General features: G+C 42.6%; 1 protein-coding gene across 1 annotated transcript in view; it reads right to left on the bottom strand.

Annotated features, from left to right (window-relative positions):
- Positions 1-387: 387 nt before the first annotated feature.
- The window catches only part of ATP6V0E1 (ATPase H+ transporting V0 subunit e1), a 31,438-nt gene continuing 16,350 nt past the window's right edge, over positions 388-15,475 (bottom strand). The window contains exons 3-4 of the mRNA XM_055554715.1: positions 8,198-8,327; positions 388-879 (exon numbers count right to left, since the gene is read on the bottom strand). Coding sequence (XP_055410690.1) covers positions 8,234-8,327 — 94 coding nt within the window. The 3' untranslated portion in view covers positions 388-879; positions 8,198-8,233. The remainder of the gene's footprint in view (positions 880-8,197; positions 8,328-15,475) is intronic.

The following is a 15,475-nucleotide window of genomic DNA, read 5'->3' as shown; positions in this document are numbered from 1 at the left end:
TGGTACAAGGAGCTGCTGGTTCTGGTTTGTCCCTGTGGCTGGTACTGCCCCTCTACCTGCTCAGCATCTCGACTACGTGTTTATGGACAGTGGTGAAACGCGGCCTTGATCTCTAGTTCTATGTAGACCAACCTTACCTCCCAGTAGCCTTCCAGCTCTTGAATTTGCAGGGACCCAATATCCACTTCTTTGACTCCTCCAGTGGCTACAGCAAGCACTGAGATGCTTATTGGATGGTTAGAAGTGTACTTACCAGATTCCTCAGTCATCTCAAACTACACAACCAGGTTGATCCATCCAAGCTAAATTTGGAAGTACAAAATCACTTTTCAGAAAGGCCTTATCTAGAGATAGAAATGAGCTTATTTAACAAACACAAAAACCAGGTTTCCACAGAAAGCAGAAAAATAATTTATTCCAACAGATGGCAGAAATAAGAAATTCAACCCGAAAATACTTTGGTATAATTCTGTGGGTTAGACTTTGCCTGGAAAATGTGTTCTCCTACTGACTGCCCCCCTGGAGACTTATTGTCATGTAACAGTTTTTTAAACACTCCGCTGATTCTCATGTTGTGAGCAGGCAGGAGCCATCTTCCAATCCATCGGTTCCAAGGAGAGAGTAACAGTATTTCTCAGAAGACCAGCACTTTCCATCTCGGAAGAGTACATTAAGATTTTACAGAGGCAGCACAGTTTAGCTTAAAGAGGCACATCATTCAAAGTGTAAAAAAGGTGACAGGAAAAAAACACAGCATTGTAGAAAAAGGCACTCAAATGTGGGTGAACGTTTAAGGCAGCTGGTGGCCACAGTGGGCACGTCAAGGAGGTGGTCTGGGTACTGAGGTGATTTTACATCTAGAGGAGTTCTCTCCGTGACCTGCAAAACAAAACCGTTCCAGTAACTGGGCCTTTCCACCATCCTCAGGAGAGCAAAAGGGTAACACCGAGAAAGTCAACCAGGCTCTCATTTCAAATATTGTGTTGGCCAAAAGGTCTGTTCGTGTTTTTCTGTAAGATAGTGTGGAAAAATCCAAACAAACTTTTTGGCCAACCCTATATACAGGTGCTCCATAAATGTCTGCATGAAAGTGGGCTTAGTTAAAACGCAAGGTTCCGGCAAGGCTGTGACAAGAAGTCCAGTTACCAAGGACAACGCTAAACCGAGGAGCCCAAGTCCTGGTTGACAGTGTTCTGGAAAGCAGGAAGAGTGGAGGTGACTGAAACCAATCGCACTGGGGTCTGACAAGTTCACTTGGCCTTCAAGAACCTGTATATGCACTTCTCCTCCAACAACAAGGAAGCCAGGCTCCCACAGGCGGACAGGCTTTCCCTATGTCAAACTCCTCAACAGCAGGCTGCTTAGTACTCGAGATGGCTCACCATTCTTGCCACCCCAAGTGTAGGTGACAAAGGAGAATTTTTCTAGAAGTTTAAAGCTGCAACACCACCTTTGCAGAGCTAGCAAGCATTTAAAATAGGTATCTTCACACAGTGGTCTCATGAACTCCTTCACGTAAAGCTGATTTGATGTTTTATAAAGTCACATATGCTTACTTTTGAAATTAAAAAAAGGAAAAGAAAATTATACAAATAGTGTCTTTAAGAGGTAATTTCCACACAAGCACTGAGTTAGTGGGAAAACAAGCTGTTTATTTAGATAAACCTAAAACAAGAGGTTGATTTAGGTGCAGGTGGAGTGAAGGGCTAGTTAAAATTCAGATGAGGTGTGGTTGTGGCAGGCAAATCTGACAAAGATTGAAGGCTGAAAAACCCATAGGTAGACCAGATGGACCCTTGAGATTTTCCAAACCAGTGGGCACATCCAGGAGAATCCACAGTGCGGGGTGATTAAACAATAGGTTTCCCAAAGCCCCGGGGCCAAGGTGCCTGGAAGCAGACACGAGACTGCTGCTAAGTCCTCCTGGAGCAAACTGGGTAGGCCAGTTGTGCTGGATGGTGGGAAGCACCAGAGTGCTGGGGGACCCGCTAGGGCAGCACACTGGAAACAGTTAACTAAAGATGTCATTAGAGGGCTTTTTTTTTTTACCATGTATTAAGGAAAACAACCAGAGCAGGCCAGGTAGGGGTAATGGCCAGAGCTACCAGATTCTTCCTCGGCTTCATAAAACCTTGGGTGCGTGCTCGGCCACCCAGTAGCGTCCGACTCTGCAAACCCATGAACTGTAGCCAGCCAGGCTCCTTTGTCCATGTGACTTCCCAGACAAGAATACTGGAGTGGGTTGCCATTTCCTCCTCCAGGGGATCTTGCTGATCCAGGGATCGAACCGACATCTCCTGCACTGGGCAGGTGGATTTACCAATGAGTCATGAGGGAAGCCCTTCAGAAAAACTCTCCTCTAAACTGGTATCATTTTTCTCTTCTCCTACTTAAGCCAGCGGAATAGCCCTCTTCATAGATCTGAGTTTCAGGCAGATTATTAATTTTTCTTGAGAATATTTGAAGTAGTGAAATCAGATTGTGCATGTGTGTTAATTTCTATGAAGAGCATACTGTGAAACTTCCTCATTGTTTAGACCCTTCTGGGCAAATGAACAACCACAAAGAGGAAAACAAGTCTTCACTTCTGAAAAACCACATAGAGAGAGGGGATGATTTTCCCTCAAGCTCAGCGATACCAGTTTAAGATCAATGTGAGTGAGCATTATGTCCAGTGGCACAGACTTGTGGTCTGATTTTGGAGTGAATTAAAGAAGCATATATTCTAATCGTCTCTCTGATATGAAATAGCCATCTTGGGGAACTCGACCAAAGGGTCTATGTTCTCATTTTGTAAAATAAAGGAATCACAAGGCTACTTTCAGCTAAGATTGAAAATGAAGACAACAGAAAAATATTAAGGCTAGAACCAAGAAATTTGCTCAGAGAAGAATGAGTGAATATATTTTTTTAAACAAAGAATAGATATCATTTTTATCCTTAATTTTTCATTTCAGATAAATTCACAAAATAATTCCTTCTTTACTATAATGTGTAATGTATATCTTTATTGTAGGAGATTGACTACAAGAGGTATTTAATCAAACTAAAGGCATGAGTGCTTCACAATTCAAGGCAATGCACTGAATGGATGGCAAAACCTCCAGAGCCAAATACACTTAGGACAGAAGAGATCACCATGAAGCCCTGTGGCCAGGAAACACAGCGCAAGGATCTGCAAGCTGGACATTCAGAGAAAACACCAGAAAGAACGAAGAGAGCGGGCAAGTGGGGGCCAGACACCAGGACAACGCTCACCGAATCGTGTGTTTACTAACTTGCCTTCTGAATTAGTGAAGGGCATAGTAAGAGGCAGGAAAAGCTAAGGAAGGCTAATTAGCTTGAGAACACGAAAATAGTGTGGCTAGAACCAGCAGGTCACTGAGGAAAGTTGTGAAGAGAGAGGCTGCGAAGGTGGTTTGAGGGCAAATGTGGCAGGCCTCAACCGCTGAGTGAGAAAATGAGACAGAATCTGCAAATCAGTCATTCTTATCTTCTGTGGTGCATGGGACCTTCGTGACCCTGAAGCTGTGCTTACAACACGTAACATACAGCATTCCAAACAGCATGTACCCATTAGAATCAGAGACCTCATGATTTACAAAAAAGCCCTACGGTTGCTCATATAGAACTACTGAGTTTCTGGGGCAAGCAGTGATGTGTTCCAGGAAGTGCTGTATCAGGAAGATAAACAAGGTAGTGGTTTGTAGATACCTCGAGTACAGAGGCATCCACTGCAGTAATTCAGAGTTGCAGGGATCAGTTCAGAAATTAGGGTCCCAGAAAGAGAAACCATGAATAGACAGGCAGACAAGTGGTAAAACAGGCTCAACTGGATTCAAGGGAGAGAAAAGAGAAAGAAGCAATCAAATGGGTTCTGACCCTAAGTGACAGGGAAGACTATGACAGGCTTAACCATAAAGCACCTTGAACTATTTAAACTTCTCACAAGTATGGCTTAATTCCAACCTCTCAATAGATTGCGAACCCCTTTAGAGCCCACAGATTCTTCTGAAATCCCCACTCATGGTGGATCACGGTGCTATCCACCTCGTGACACTCAAATATTTTTGGAATGTATAAGAAAGCAGCTCCCTCAGGGCAGAGGCCCAATAACCAACACTCTGTTCCTCTCTGGTCCAGACTTTGTAATAAAATAGAATGCCTGCCCTTTTAGGACTGCGGTAAACTATATAGACTTATCTAAATATATTACCATGATGTAGTTAACTAACTAGCTTATAGAACAGTGGTCTGAAGCCACTCTGAATAGACTCTACACAAGTATCACATCCCCAAAGCTGCAGGAAAATGCTCTTCAGTCATAAGTCATGCCTGACTCTGTGACCCCATGGACACGTCAGGCTTCCCTGTCCCTCACCATCTCCCAGAGCTTGCTCAAACTTATGTCCATTGAGTTGGTGATGCCATCCAACCATCTCATCCTCTGTTGCCCCCTTCACCTCCTGCCTTTAGTCTTTCTCAGCATCAGGATCTTTTCCAGTGAGTCGAGTCGGCTTTTTGCATCAGGTGGCCAAAGCATTGGAGCTTCAGCTTCAGCATCAGTTCTTCCAGTGAGTATTCAGGGTTGATTTCCTTTAGGGTGGACTGGTTTGATCTCCTTGCTGTCCAAGGGACTCTCAAACGTCTTCTCCAACACCACAATTTTGTAGGAAAATAGGACATTGGAAAAATAGCAAACTTGATATGACAGTTCCAATAAGTATCTCATGGATCAAGGCTCTAGAGGCAGAGCCTTGATTGGCAGGGGGCAGAGATGGACTGAGGATTGTTCTTTGAAGTACTGAGTAAAATTTCCAGCCAATAAACATAATGTGGTATAACTCAGTCTATCAACATATCAAAGCAAACTATGGTAATTAAAGTGTTTAAAGTAACAAAGGACTGGCTAGCTGTCTGTAAGTGTCCTGTCTGAGATCAACACAATTTCATCTGTATAAAAGTATTCGATAGCTTCCATGACTGTTCCTCATTTTTCTCGCTGAATACCATGCCTGGCTTACACCTACTGTCCAAATCTGGCCTCTTAAAGAGTCACGTACAGAACTGAATACTTTTTCCTTACCAGGTGAGGACAAGTCTAAATCTGGTTTCTGCACTCCTTTATCATCCCAGATGTGTTCAAAGTTCTAAAAGGGTTTTATTTAGCTCATTCTTTGAATTTTACCAGAGAAAAGTGAGGTTCTATCTTAAGGGTTTTGTTTGCTCCAATGTTAGGCAGAGATCAGATCCTGATGTGATAATTCCAAATGCCTAGAGCTGTGGTGCTGTCACGATCACTCCCTTAGACGTGGGATCGGCACAACCTGACGCTCATGGCCACGGCTGCCTGGCGAGCTCTGTTTCCTGGCATTCTGCTTTCAAAGGAACAAACTGTAACCTAAGGGTTTCAAGCGGTGTTAGTCTGTGCTGTGAACCAGAGTATAAGTGTTAGGAATTCATCCACCGGGTTACAAACATGTGAAACTGAAAAGAACGGGCAAATGAAACAGATCCCCACACACAGTGTGATTCAGGGTAGAAGGGCCCGATTTACTTATGGTAAGAGGTGGAAATGAGGCTCAAAGGAAGCTAAGTGACTGTCTCCACTAGAACTAGATCCCACTCTGAGGCCTGAGGTTCTCAGCTTTAAACCCAATCAATATCCTCATAGTCAGTATAGCTAAGAGGAAGGACAGAAAATACAACTTGATGGAAAAAACAAAAAAGGCAGGTTACACACACACAGACTCTCACATACGAATCAGATTAAAAGAAAATCTAATTAAAAGGGAATTAAAACCCCTTTGGGCAGACAAAACTCTAAGAAAAAAAAAGCTGCCTACCTATCAGCATGGCAAAAATTCAAGCTATGAGGAAATGGGCACTCTCACACACTGTTGGTGGGAATGTAAAAATAGTACAGTCCCAACAGAAGGGAATATAGTAAGATTTAGAGGTAGAATTCATACCTTTAACTCAAAGATTCTATTTTCAAGGACTCTAATCCAAAGATTACTGGTAAAAACACAAAAATACAAAATACATGCAGGATGGCACTGTGGCTTTATCATCAATAATAACAAAAGACTGGAAATAATCCAAAGGGATATTAATGGCTATACAAAGAATGGAGGAAGATCTCTATACATGGATAGGAGGAGCAATCTCTGGGATATATTTTTCAGTGAAAACAGCAAGGTACAGAATAGCACGTGTAATAAGACGTCTCCCCTGTAACACCTGTGTATGTCAAGGGAGGATGGACATGCATGCCTACATATACATATGTATGTGCTATCTCTGCACAATGAAACACTGCAAGGATAGAGACTTCTATGAATCTATCTTATTTATAATTTTGACTCTGGAAATGTTCTACATATTCCCAAAGTAGCAGCAAATAAAAAAGAAAAAATTACTATAAACCGAACACAAAATAAATCATTTAAATCTAATTGTATATCGAAATGATAACCACCAGATGAACTAATTATTTCAAGTAACCTCAGAAAATAGCATTTTGTTTTTTAAACAAAGCAGCAAAGAAATTCTACACTGCTTTCGATAACCTTATAGTTAGTAGATATATTGGTGTTATTTTAAAAATACTTTATATTATTTAATTACCACTTTGATTACCCTATAATATATAGTTTAATACGTCCTATAAAACACAGGAAATCCTATATATCCTATAACATCTGGATAATCAAAGTCAGTAAGCTAGTCTTCAGGAACCAAGATTTTCAGCATATGTGAATGATATTCAAGTATAAAACCAAAGAAGTCAAATAAAAACCCTGTAATGTTACACGTGAATTAGAAATACTGACATAAACTTGTGATTTTTTTTTTTTTTTTAATAAAAATGTGTACTTTCTGGCTTTGTCCATGGTAAAGACTTAGAAGTAACAACCCACCCTACCAGAAATGAATGCACCCAGCAATCAGATGGTTTTAAAATACTACTTCCACTAGGGGGAAAAAAGGGTCAACTAAGCTTGAGGACTGACTCATGAACCAGGGATCCTTTCAGTCAGAAATTTAGAAAGCAACTGGAGGGAAAGCTGATTCCAGGTGAAGAAACAGAAGAGAGGTCTGGGACACCTTGATGTTGCCAGAAATAGAACTACCGAAGACCGGCAGCGCAAGGACACAGAAGCCCCAGACAGGCGCCCTTAGGGCCAGGACAGAGCTGAGCCTGAGAGGGTGATGGGTGTGTAACTGATGAAAGCTGAAAAGGAAAGAACAGAAAACCCCACTGGACTCCCTGGAAGTAACTTGGGCACCAATATCTTACTCTGAAAATTAAAAGAAAAAATTAAATATATATCCTGCTTTTCTTATCTGATCTATATGTCAAGGTTACTAAATAACCCTAGTCGATGAAGAAAAGTTTGTTTTCACAGACATCTTTCACCTAATCAAATATGTGAGTAATAAAAGAAGTAAAAAATTTCCATTTTGCAATTTCTACTGCAGTGCAGGCTAAGATCATCAATGGGTAAAAATCACTGGATAAAGGTTGACAGAGACCTCTTCACCTGGAGGGATCAGAATCCAGCACCTTGGCAAAGACCAGAGAGCCAAGCACTGAGTGTCTCCTGATATAAGGCAATATGAAGTTCACAGAACCATTTAAGTATGCTTGCCAAAAAAGCTGAACCTGAATATAGGGAAGCATTTAGCACTAACCTCCATTTAACAAAATGGAGATAGAGGCACAAATGACATGAGAAGTTTTCTGACTCTTGGCCAGTGAATAAATCTTTCCACTACACCACTCCTCACTTCTCTGATGCTCAGGAAACCTGCAATTTTAAGACCAATTTTCAAAACGCATCTGTCTCTCTCTGCCAAAGCATTCAGAGACACCCTTCATCTAAAATCTGTCTGCCACTTCAAGTTGCTGAATCTCGAAATACCAAGTATAAATAGTCATGTTCTTGATCTGTGCCCGAAAGACCACATGCAAAAGTAATTCAAAAATATTCTGGGTAAGAATACAATTTTTAAAAATCTTGTGGATAAATCCTTTGGTAGAGTGAATGGCCTAAGTTATATTTCTGCTATTCAGTTGTGTTTGCTTTCCGAGCAGCCTGCCCTTGCCAAGCGTTAAAAGAAGGAAAAGTCCAGGCAGACTCTAGCCGACCGACTGACAACACTGATGGGAAAAGGTCAAGGGCATAGTCACCTCAATGACTGAGTACCAGTGAGCAGGTCTTCTTCCTCAAGGCCAATGATACTTGAGGTACCAGATGGTTTCATTTTTCAACTGTGGTCCAAAGAGAGGGTTGAGTTGGGCCAGAATTGCAATCAGCCAACTAAAAAATAATGGGGAAGGAAGCACAACAAAAAGTGGTGAAGTCATGCTGGAAAAGGACCATTATAAGTTAGGACGAGGAGACTGCTTTGGTAGAATTTAAATCTATTCTGTTCAGACCATATTTTCAATACATTTAAAGTTCATAAAACACATCATGTTTAATGGGAGAATATCTTATTGGAAAAAAAAAAGGCTTCACAGACCAAATTCTGTCTTCATTTTGATACACCATTGACACACCAATGAAGCTTCATCATAGCATGCCTCTGATCTTTTCGCTCATATTGTTAATTCCCTTTCCAAGTATTCAAGATCTCCTGAATTCATATGACACTGTCATTCAAGAGTGTTTTTGCCTCATCTCAGTTTGTCAAAATCACAACTTCTGGGTTCAGGAAAAATCAGTTTACTTTATCCATTCTCCAAATGCTAAGACCCACAACCAATATGACACACCCATATTGTAAAAATCTTTTATCTATTTATTTATTTACTGACTGCCCTGGATCTCCGCTGCTGTGAGTGGGGGCTGCTCTCCAGTTGTGGCGCACAGGCCTCTCAGCGCAGTGGCTTCTCGACTTGTGCTCGCAGGCACAAGGGCTTCAGTGGTTGCAGCTCACGGGCTTACTGCCCCGTGGCATGTGGGATCTGCCCAAACCAGGGATTGAACCTGTGTCCCCTGCATTGGCAGGCGATTCTTAACCACTGGACTATCAGGGAAGTCCAACACACCCATTTTTACTGGTACAGCCAGGGTTAAATCTCAGCCCACCATCTCCCAATTCGAATGTGCCACTTGAGCACGCCTTTTCTCATTACCATCACCACTAAAATGTGTTACGTATCTGTGGGGCCCCAGTGGAGCTGAACCAAATGGGCTTCTAACTGCCCTTGCTTACTTCAGATCTGAAGTAATAAGGTATTCCTCTGTATCAGACTCGATTACAGAGGACGTATGATGGTGTTACGTCCTTACTTCAGGGTTAGAAGTGGAAAACAGCACATAGCCCCAAACCGACTTTAAACTTTTCTTCTACCATTCACAAAGTTCTGAATAAGTGGTCTTCTATCTGATACAGGAACCCACCTACCCAGTGAAATGTGAAAATCACTGAACTCAGACCAAAGCAAAGAACAAAAAGAAAGAGTAAATCATACATCTGATAAGGGGCTAATATCAAAAATATATAAAGAACTCATACGACTCAACAGAAAGAGAGCAGGCTAACGTCTGGCCATTCAAACCATTCCATGGTTTACTTCATTAAACAAATATTTAAGGTGGCCTCAGCACACACAAGAAGAAAATGAAATGGCACCGCCCTCGCAAAGCTTACAGAATACAGCATCAGGAAGGAAATACGGTGAGGCAAAGAAGTAGAGAATGATGGAAGCAGTACTCCTGTGATGGAGTGCGCAGGAAGGCCTTTCCAGGAAGGTACTGCTACAGGGGAGCCCAGAATGAAGCAGAACACACAGTGCCTTTAATTCCTATTCAAAATACGTGAGTTTTTATTTAAATTAGAAATACATTGCTCTCATTTACGGGGAGGGCGTCTGGTACCCAAGCCCAGACTCTATCTGCTACAGATCCTAGAGGATGGATTTCAGCATCCTAATCTGACATCACTGTCCTGTCTGCATGGGATCCTAGGAATTGCTTTCTAAGAAAGTAGATAACCTGCTACAGTAGTCTCCATCTGCTATTTTAGGACTTTAAATTCCCCTAGAAGAGAGGAAGTAGCCAAACGCAACCAGGCCACAGTCTGGTTAGATCTCTTTTCTTCCATTTGCTGTAATTTTTAGAACTCCCCCAATCAAAGGATCAATAAGCTGATGCTGATCCCTGACCATCAGACTGCTGAAGAGTCTACACACACCAGCTCTAGCAGCTTTACCTACAGAAAGAAAGAAGGGACCAGCCCTCCCCTCCCCACCCCAACAGAAAGCGGTTCTGAGACAGGAAATGTGACACCTGAGGACACTGGGCCAAGAGAGCTACCTCAAGCTGACTCACTTTATAAACAAAAAGTTAATTCAGAGGAGATTCTCTCATCTGTCCCTAGAACTCCAGTATTTGACACAAACAAAACATGTGGGCTTGTAGCTGAGGTTTACCATCTCTCTGAGAAAAAGAGAGAGGAGGGCACACAGGCAGACACGCTAGAGAGCTGTGGCTACAGCGAGCACGAACAGCGCAGAGCTGACAGTCATGGAAAATTCCACACAGACCCAGGGCTTTCCCGATCCCAGCAGGCAATGGAAGCAGACAGTACAAACAGTGTCCGTCCTCTCAGACAGACTGAAATACGGCCAGTGCTTAGAAATGCTAAATAAAAACATGTTAGAGCCTCGCCTCTGTCTCTTCTCTTTACCAAAAATGTATAATACTTAAAAAAACAACCATCTCCCAGCACTTTGTACGATGAAGGATAGCAATGCCTCTTGATTCTGACTGAATGCTATAAACAGCCAGAGAACTTTAAAGAAAAAAATCATGTTCTACTTCACAAATGACCTTTAATTTTCCCACAACATGGTTAAGGAAACAGAAGAGAGAGATGAGACGATTCGCCTGTGGTTGATACTAATTAAGCGGCAGCAGCTCCTGAACTCATCATCAGGTCAGGATGAATGTTCCTACTACAAAAGTTACCTTCTGAAACACTTTACCTGACAGCAGTTCAGAAGGCATCGGTTTAGCTAAATCTAAACTGTCTGGGAGTTAAGGAAACAAAGAATCCATGGGGAGGGAGGAGGAAGGAGGGTTCAGGATGGGGAACACAGATATACCTGTGGTGGATTCATTTCGATATTTGGCAAAACTAATACAATACTGTAAAATTTAAAAAATAAAAAAAAAAATAAAAAAAAAAAAAACCAAAGAATCCATCTGCTATCTATTGGTGAGGTCCACCACTGAGCCTTTGGTACCTGAGGTAAAAAAGAAATATCCAGAAGCAAGAATGAAGTCCCCTCTGCTTGCTCAGATCAGTATTCAGAAGCTTTTTTGAATTTAATTTTACAGACTATTTTTAATGTTTCAAATCAAGCAAAACAGCTTACTTAAAACAATCACCACCACAACAAACCAAAGTTCAAGAAAATTCCTTGGGAAACAGCCCAGGTCAGTTCATTTGAAATTTTGTGGTGGAATTTTTCTCCCTTGTAACCAGCTGAGTTCTGTGCCTGCCCTTCTGGTTACTGCCTGACTTCAGATTTTTCTTTCAAGCTGATAAACACAGTGGAGAACTCGAAGGATTAAAAAAAAAAAAAAAAACCACTCTGAATTGATGGAAGTGGGTGGAGAAAGAGCTCATATTCCAATGAATCTATTACTTCATGTGTCCAAGAAAAGAGAACTAAATGTACTCTTCATATTTGCCCAAACTGTACCACATGTCTCCACAACCTGAAGTCCAGCCTAGTAACTAACCTTCTGAGCTGATTCAAACTACCGAGGAAGCGACAGCAGTAACATCTTTCAGAGAACAGTGGCGCTGGAATGGACCAGAGGTCAAGTTCACCTCCCTCATTTTAACAATGAAGAAACTATGTCCTAGGGAGCTTAATACTCCCGCGGCGAACAGGGAAAGAGCTGGAAAGGGAACCCAGGACTTCTGAGTCCCATGATACTGGGCTGCTTCCATGGGGCATTACGGATGAAACACATCAGGCAGCTTAGAGTTCCTCTTTTATTCCACAATTCTTTATCAATGCCACGCTCCAATGTCGGCCCGAAGGGTGCCAAAAGGAATCTCGGTCGAGAGGCCCCGCCCCCGCCCCCACCCCCGCCTCCGCCTCCACCCCCGGGTTCAGGAACTTACGAGAGACAAACCAAGAGTGGTGGGAGCCTGCTTTGGGAGAAAGAGGAATAGGGTATTCATCTACAAACACTCCTGGCCACTGATCATGAGCTCAGCTCTTGGTCATTAGAATTCTTCAAGCACAAAATACCTCCTCCCCACAGAAAAGCACCGAGCTCGCTCAAAATCCTGCTTTGTTCTTCTGTTCCACATTCAGATAAGAGAACAGGGAACAGAGGCATGGCTATTTCCCAGTGACGCTCAGGTAAAGCAGACAGCGGCTCAGCTTCCCTGTGGGAAAAGGGGAGCCGGGCTAGGGCTTCCCTTCCGCGGTCCCTGCAGCAAGGGCCCCTTGAGAGGCAGCAGAGACGTGACTTGCCCTGTCTCTACTGAGATGACTTCTGTCGAACACCCTCATTCCAGTCCAGTGACGCAAATTCTTTCAAGGGCAGTGATGTTATTAGACACTATTAGAAAGCATGGAATTCACTATTAGATAGGGTTAGATTCAATTTTAACTACATCAAAAATTAGTGGATGGTCAGGGAACTAGATGCCACATGCCCGCAACTAAGAGTTCGCGGGCCACAAATAAAGATCCTGTATGTTGCAACTAAGACCTGGTGTGGCCAAATAAATAAATATTAATAAAAATAAGTGGAGTGACTCTAGGCACCTGAGCTTACAACCCCGAGCCTCAGTTTTCCTCTGTGTAAAACGAAGATAATAATCCCTGCCCTAAGATGTTAAGAACCAAAGGAATAATAAACGAAAGTGCTCTTGTAGTAGCTGACAAATAGATGTTCAATAAATACTAGTCATTTCTTCTCTTTCTCTGCGAGACAGCTAAAACTGTATTCAAGCCACAGAATGAAATACAACCTATTTTACTCTACTGAGGAGTTTCTCAGGCAGCACTGAGTCATGTTCATCTCCACCTCCTCTCCCACCCCCACCCAGTCTGCAGGAGGTAGAAGTCTAAGACGGTGCCCCCAAATTCCCATCCGCTTGCATATACACCTGTATAAACGGGGTGGCGGATATAACGGGAGAACCACCACCATGATTAGATGGTGCTGTAAGATACAGCTACCTTGACAGGGAAAGACAAATACTGTGCATCACTTACAAGTGGAATTTAAAAAATAAAACAAACTAGTGAATATAAAACAGAAACAGACTCACAGATACAGAGAACAAAACAGTGGTTACCAGTGGGAAGAGGGCAGAGGGGAGGGGCATTACAAAGGTAGGGAATTAAGAGATACAAACCATTATGTACAAAATTAGCTACAGGGATGTACTCTACAACACAGGGAATATGGCCAACATTTTATAATAACTATAAATGAAACATAACCTTTAAACATTATGAATCACCATGCTGTACACCTGAAACATAATATTATACATCCACTATACCTCAAAAAAAAAAAAATACAGCTCGCTTTAAGAAAGGGAAATTTCCATCAACAGATGAATGGATAAAGAAGATGTGGTACACACACACACACACACAAATATTATTCAGCCATAAAAAAGAATGAAATAATGCCATGTGCAGCAACATGGATGGACCTAGAAATTATCATACTAAGTAAGTCAGACAATCACTCATATGCGGAATCTAAAAAATTATACACAGGAACTTATTCGCAAAACAGAAATAAACTCATAAACAGAAAACAAACTTATGGTTACCAAAGGGGAAAGGAGGAGAGGGATAAATTAAGAGCTTAACAGATATACACTATTATATGTAAAATAGATAATCAGCAAGGAACTACTATTAATACATAGCACAGGAAACTACATTCAACATCTTGTAGTAACTTATAATGCAAAATAATCTGAAAAAGAATGTATGTATGTGCAGGTATAACTGAGTCACTTTGCCGTACACCTAAAACACTAGAAATCAACTGTATGTGTGCTCAGCTGTGTCTGACTCTTTGTGCCCTCATGAACTATAGTCTGCCAGGGGATCCTCCAGGCAAGAACACTGGACTGGGCTCCCATTTCCTGCTCCAGGGGATCTTCCTGACCCAGAGATTGAACCTGCACCTCCTGCACTGGCAGGGGAGCTCTTCACCGCTGAGCCACCTGGGAAGCCCATGTTTCGATTAAAAAAAGAGAAAAGGAAGAGAAATCACTGAGTGGGCTTGACCTAATCAGGTGAGCTCCTAAAAGAGACAGGCGTCTTCCTGACCAAGGACACATGGAGTGCATATACCCCTTATTAATTTATTGCCAGTCATCTTGTAATGCACCCTGTAATAAGAGCTCTGTAGTAAACAAATGAGTTCCTTTTTCTCCTTTAAAGTGAGCATGATGTCAAGCTTCCTCAGCAGAGGGCGCTGGAGGGGCACGGCAGGCAAGGGCCAGAAGCTGGGGGAGTGGGTGTGAGGCCACCTGGCGGAACCTGCAAGGCTCTAGCCCAGGGCCCGGTCATTCTTCGAGGTAGAGGCAAGGCCTGGAAATAACCTTTCTGCAGCCCTCTCAACATGAAACCCCTGTTGAGAGAGCCCCTGCTTGGACTACATGCTTCAAGGTCCTTCTGCTCATAGGGTCGCAAGGATTCCCAACACACACCCAGGTCACTGATCTCCATGCCCGCTCTCCTGCCTGCGCTCCGGAGTGTGGCCAAGTGCTTGCCCGGCAACTCCAGGCCAACTCCAGCCTGGCCAAACCAATGAACTTCTCCGCTGTTTGGCGGGCTGAACTATGCCTTCTCCAACAAGGTCTGGACCCTTTCCAAGTTGTCTGTGCCCGTCCTTGTCTCCCCAGAGCCCTCAGGTGCCGGGCGGAGTTCCCTTCTCTCTTATGGTTGCTCTTCTGTCACAGTGCACAGTTACAGTAAACTTCCTGTGTTTCATCTACTGTATGGTTTCTACCTCCTACTGAACCCAGGCTGCTAGAGGATGAGAAGGACTGTGCAGAAAGGAAGATTATCTCTTGCTAGCTTTGACAATGGAAGGGCAAGGAATATGGATGGCATCCAGGAGCTGAGGGCAGCCCCAAACTGAAACCCAGCCAAGGAAACAGAACTCTATTCTTCCATAGTCATGGGAGTCTGGAAGAGGACCCCAAGATCCAGAGGAGAAGGTACAAACTTAGTTTCCATTAGCCTGAAGCCAACTATCTCTGCTACGGCCCTTTCACTACTACAGGGCAAAATAGGAATATGCCCTATTTTTGACAGCTCTGAATTTGAATTATCTCTCCTTTTTACTTCCATATTTTCTATACTAGGCCTTTCAGTTCAAATTCTCTTATCTGCCAAATTATAAATGAAAAGATTATATGGTCAGAATAAGATAAACAGACTTTCTCATATAGT

The sequence above is a fragment of the Bubalus kerabau genome, chromosome 18 (assembly GCF_029407905.1).
Source record: "Bubalus kerabau isolate K-KA32 ecotype Philippines breed swamp buffalo chromosome 18, PCC_UOA_SB_1v2, whole genome shotgun sequence".
NCBI classification, from domain to species: Eukaryota; Metazoa; Chordata; class Mammalia; order Artiodactyla; family Bovidae; genus Bubalus; species Bubalus kerabau.
Note: the sequence above shows the minus strand (reverse complement) of the source record. Positions and strands in the feature narration are given on the sequence as shown.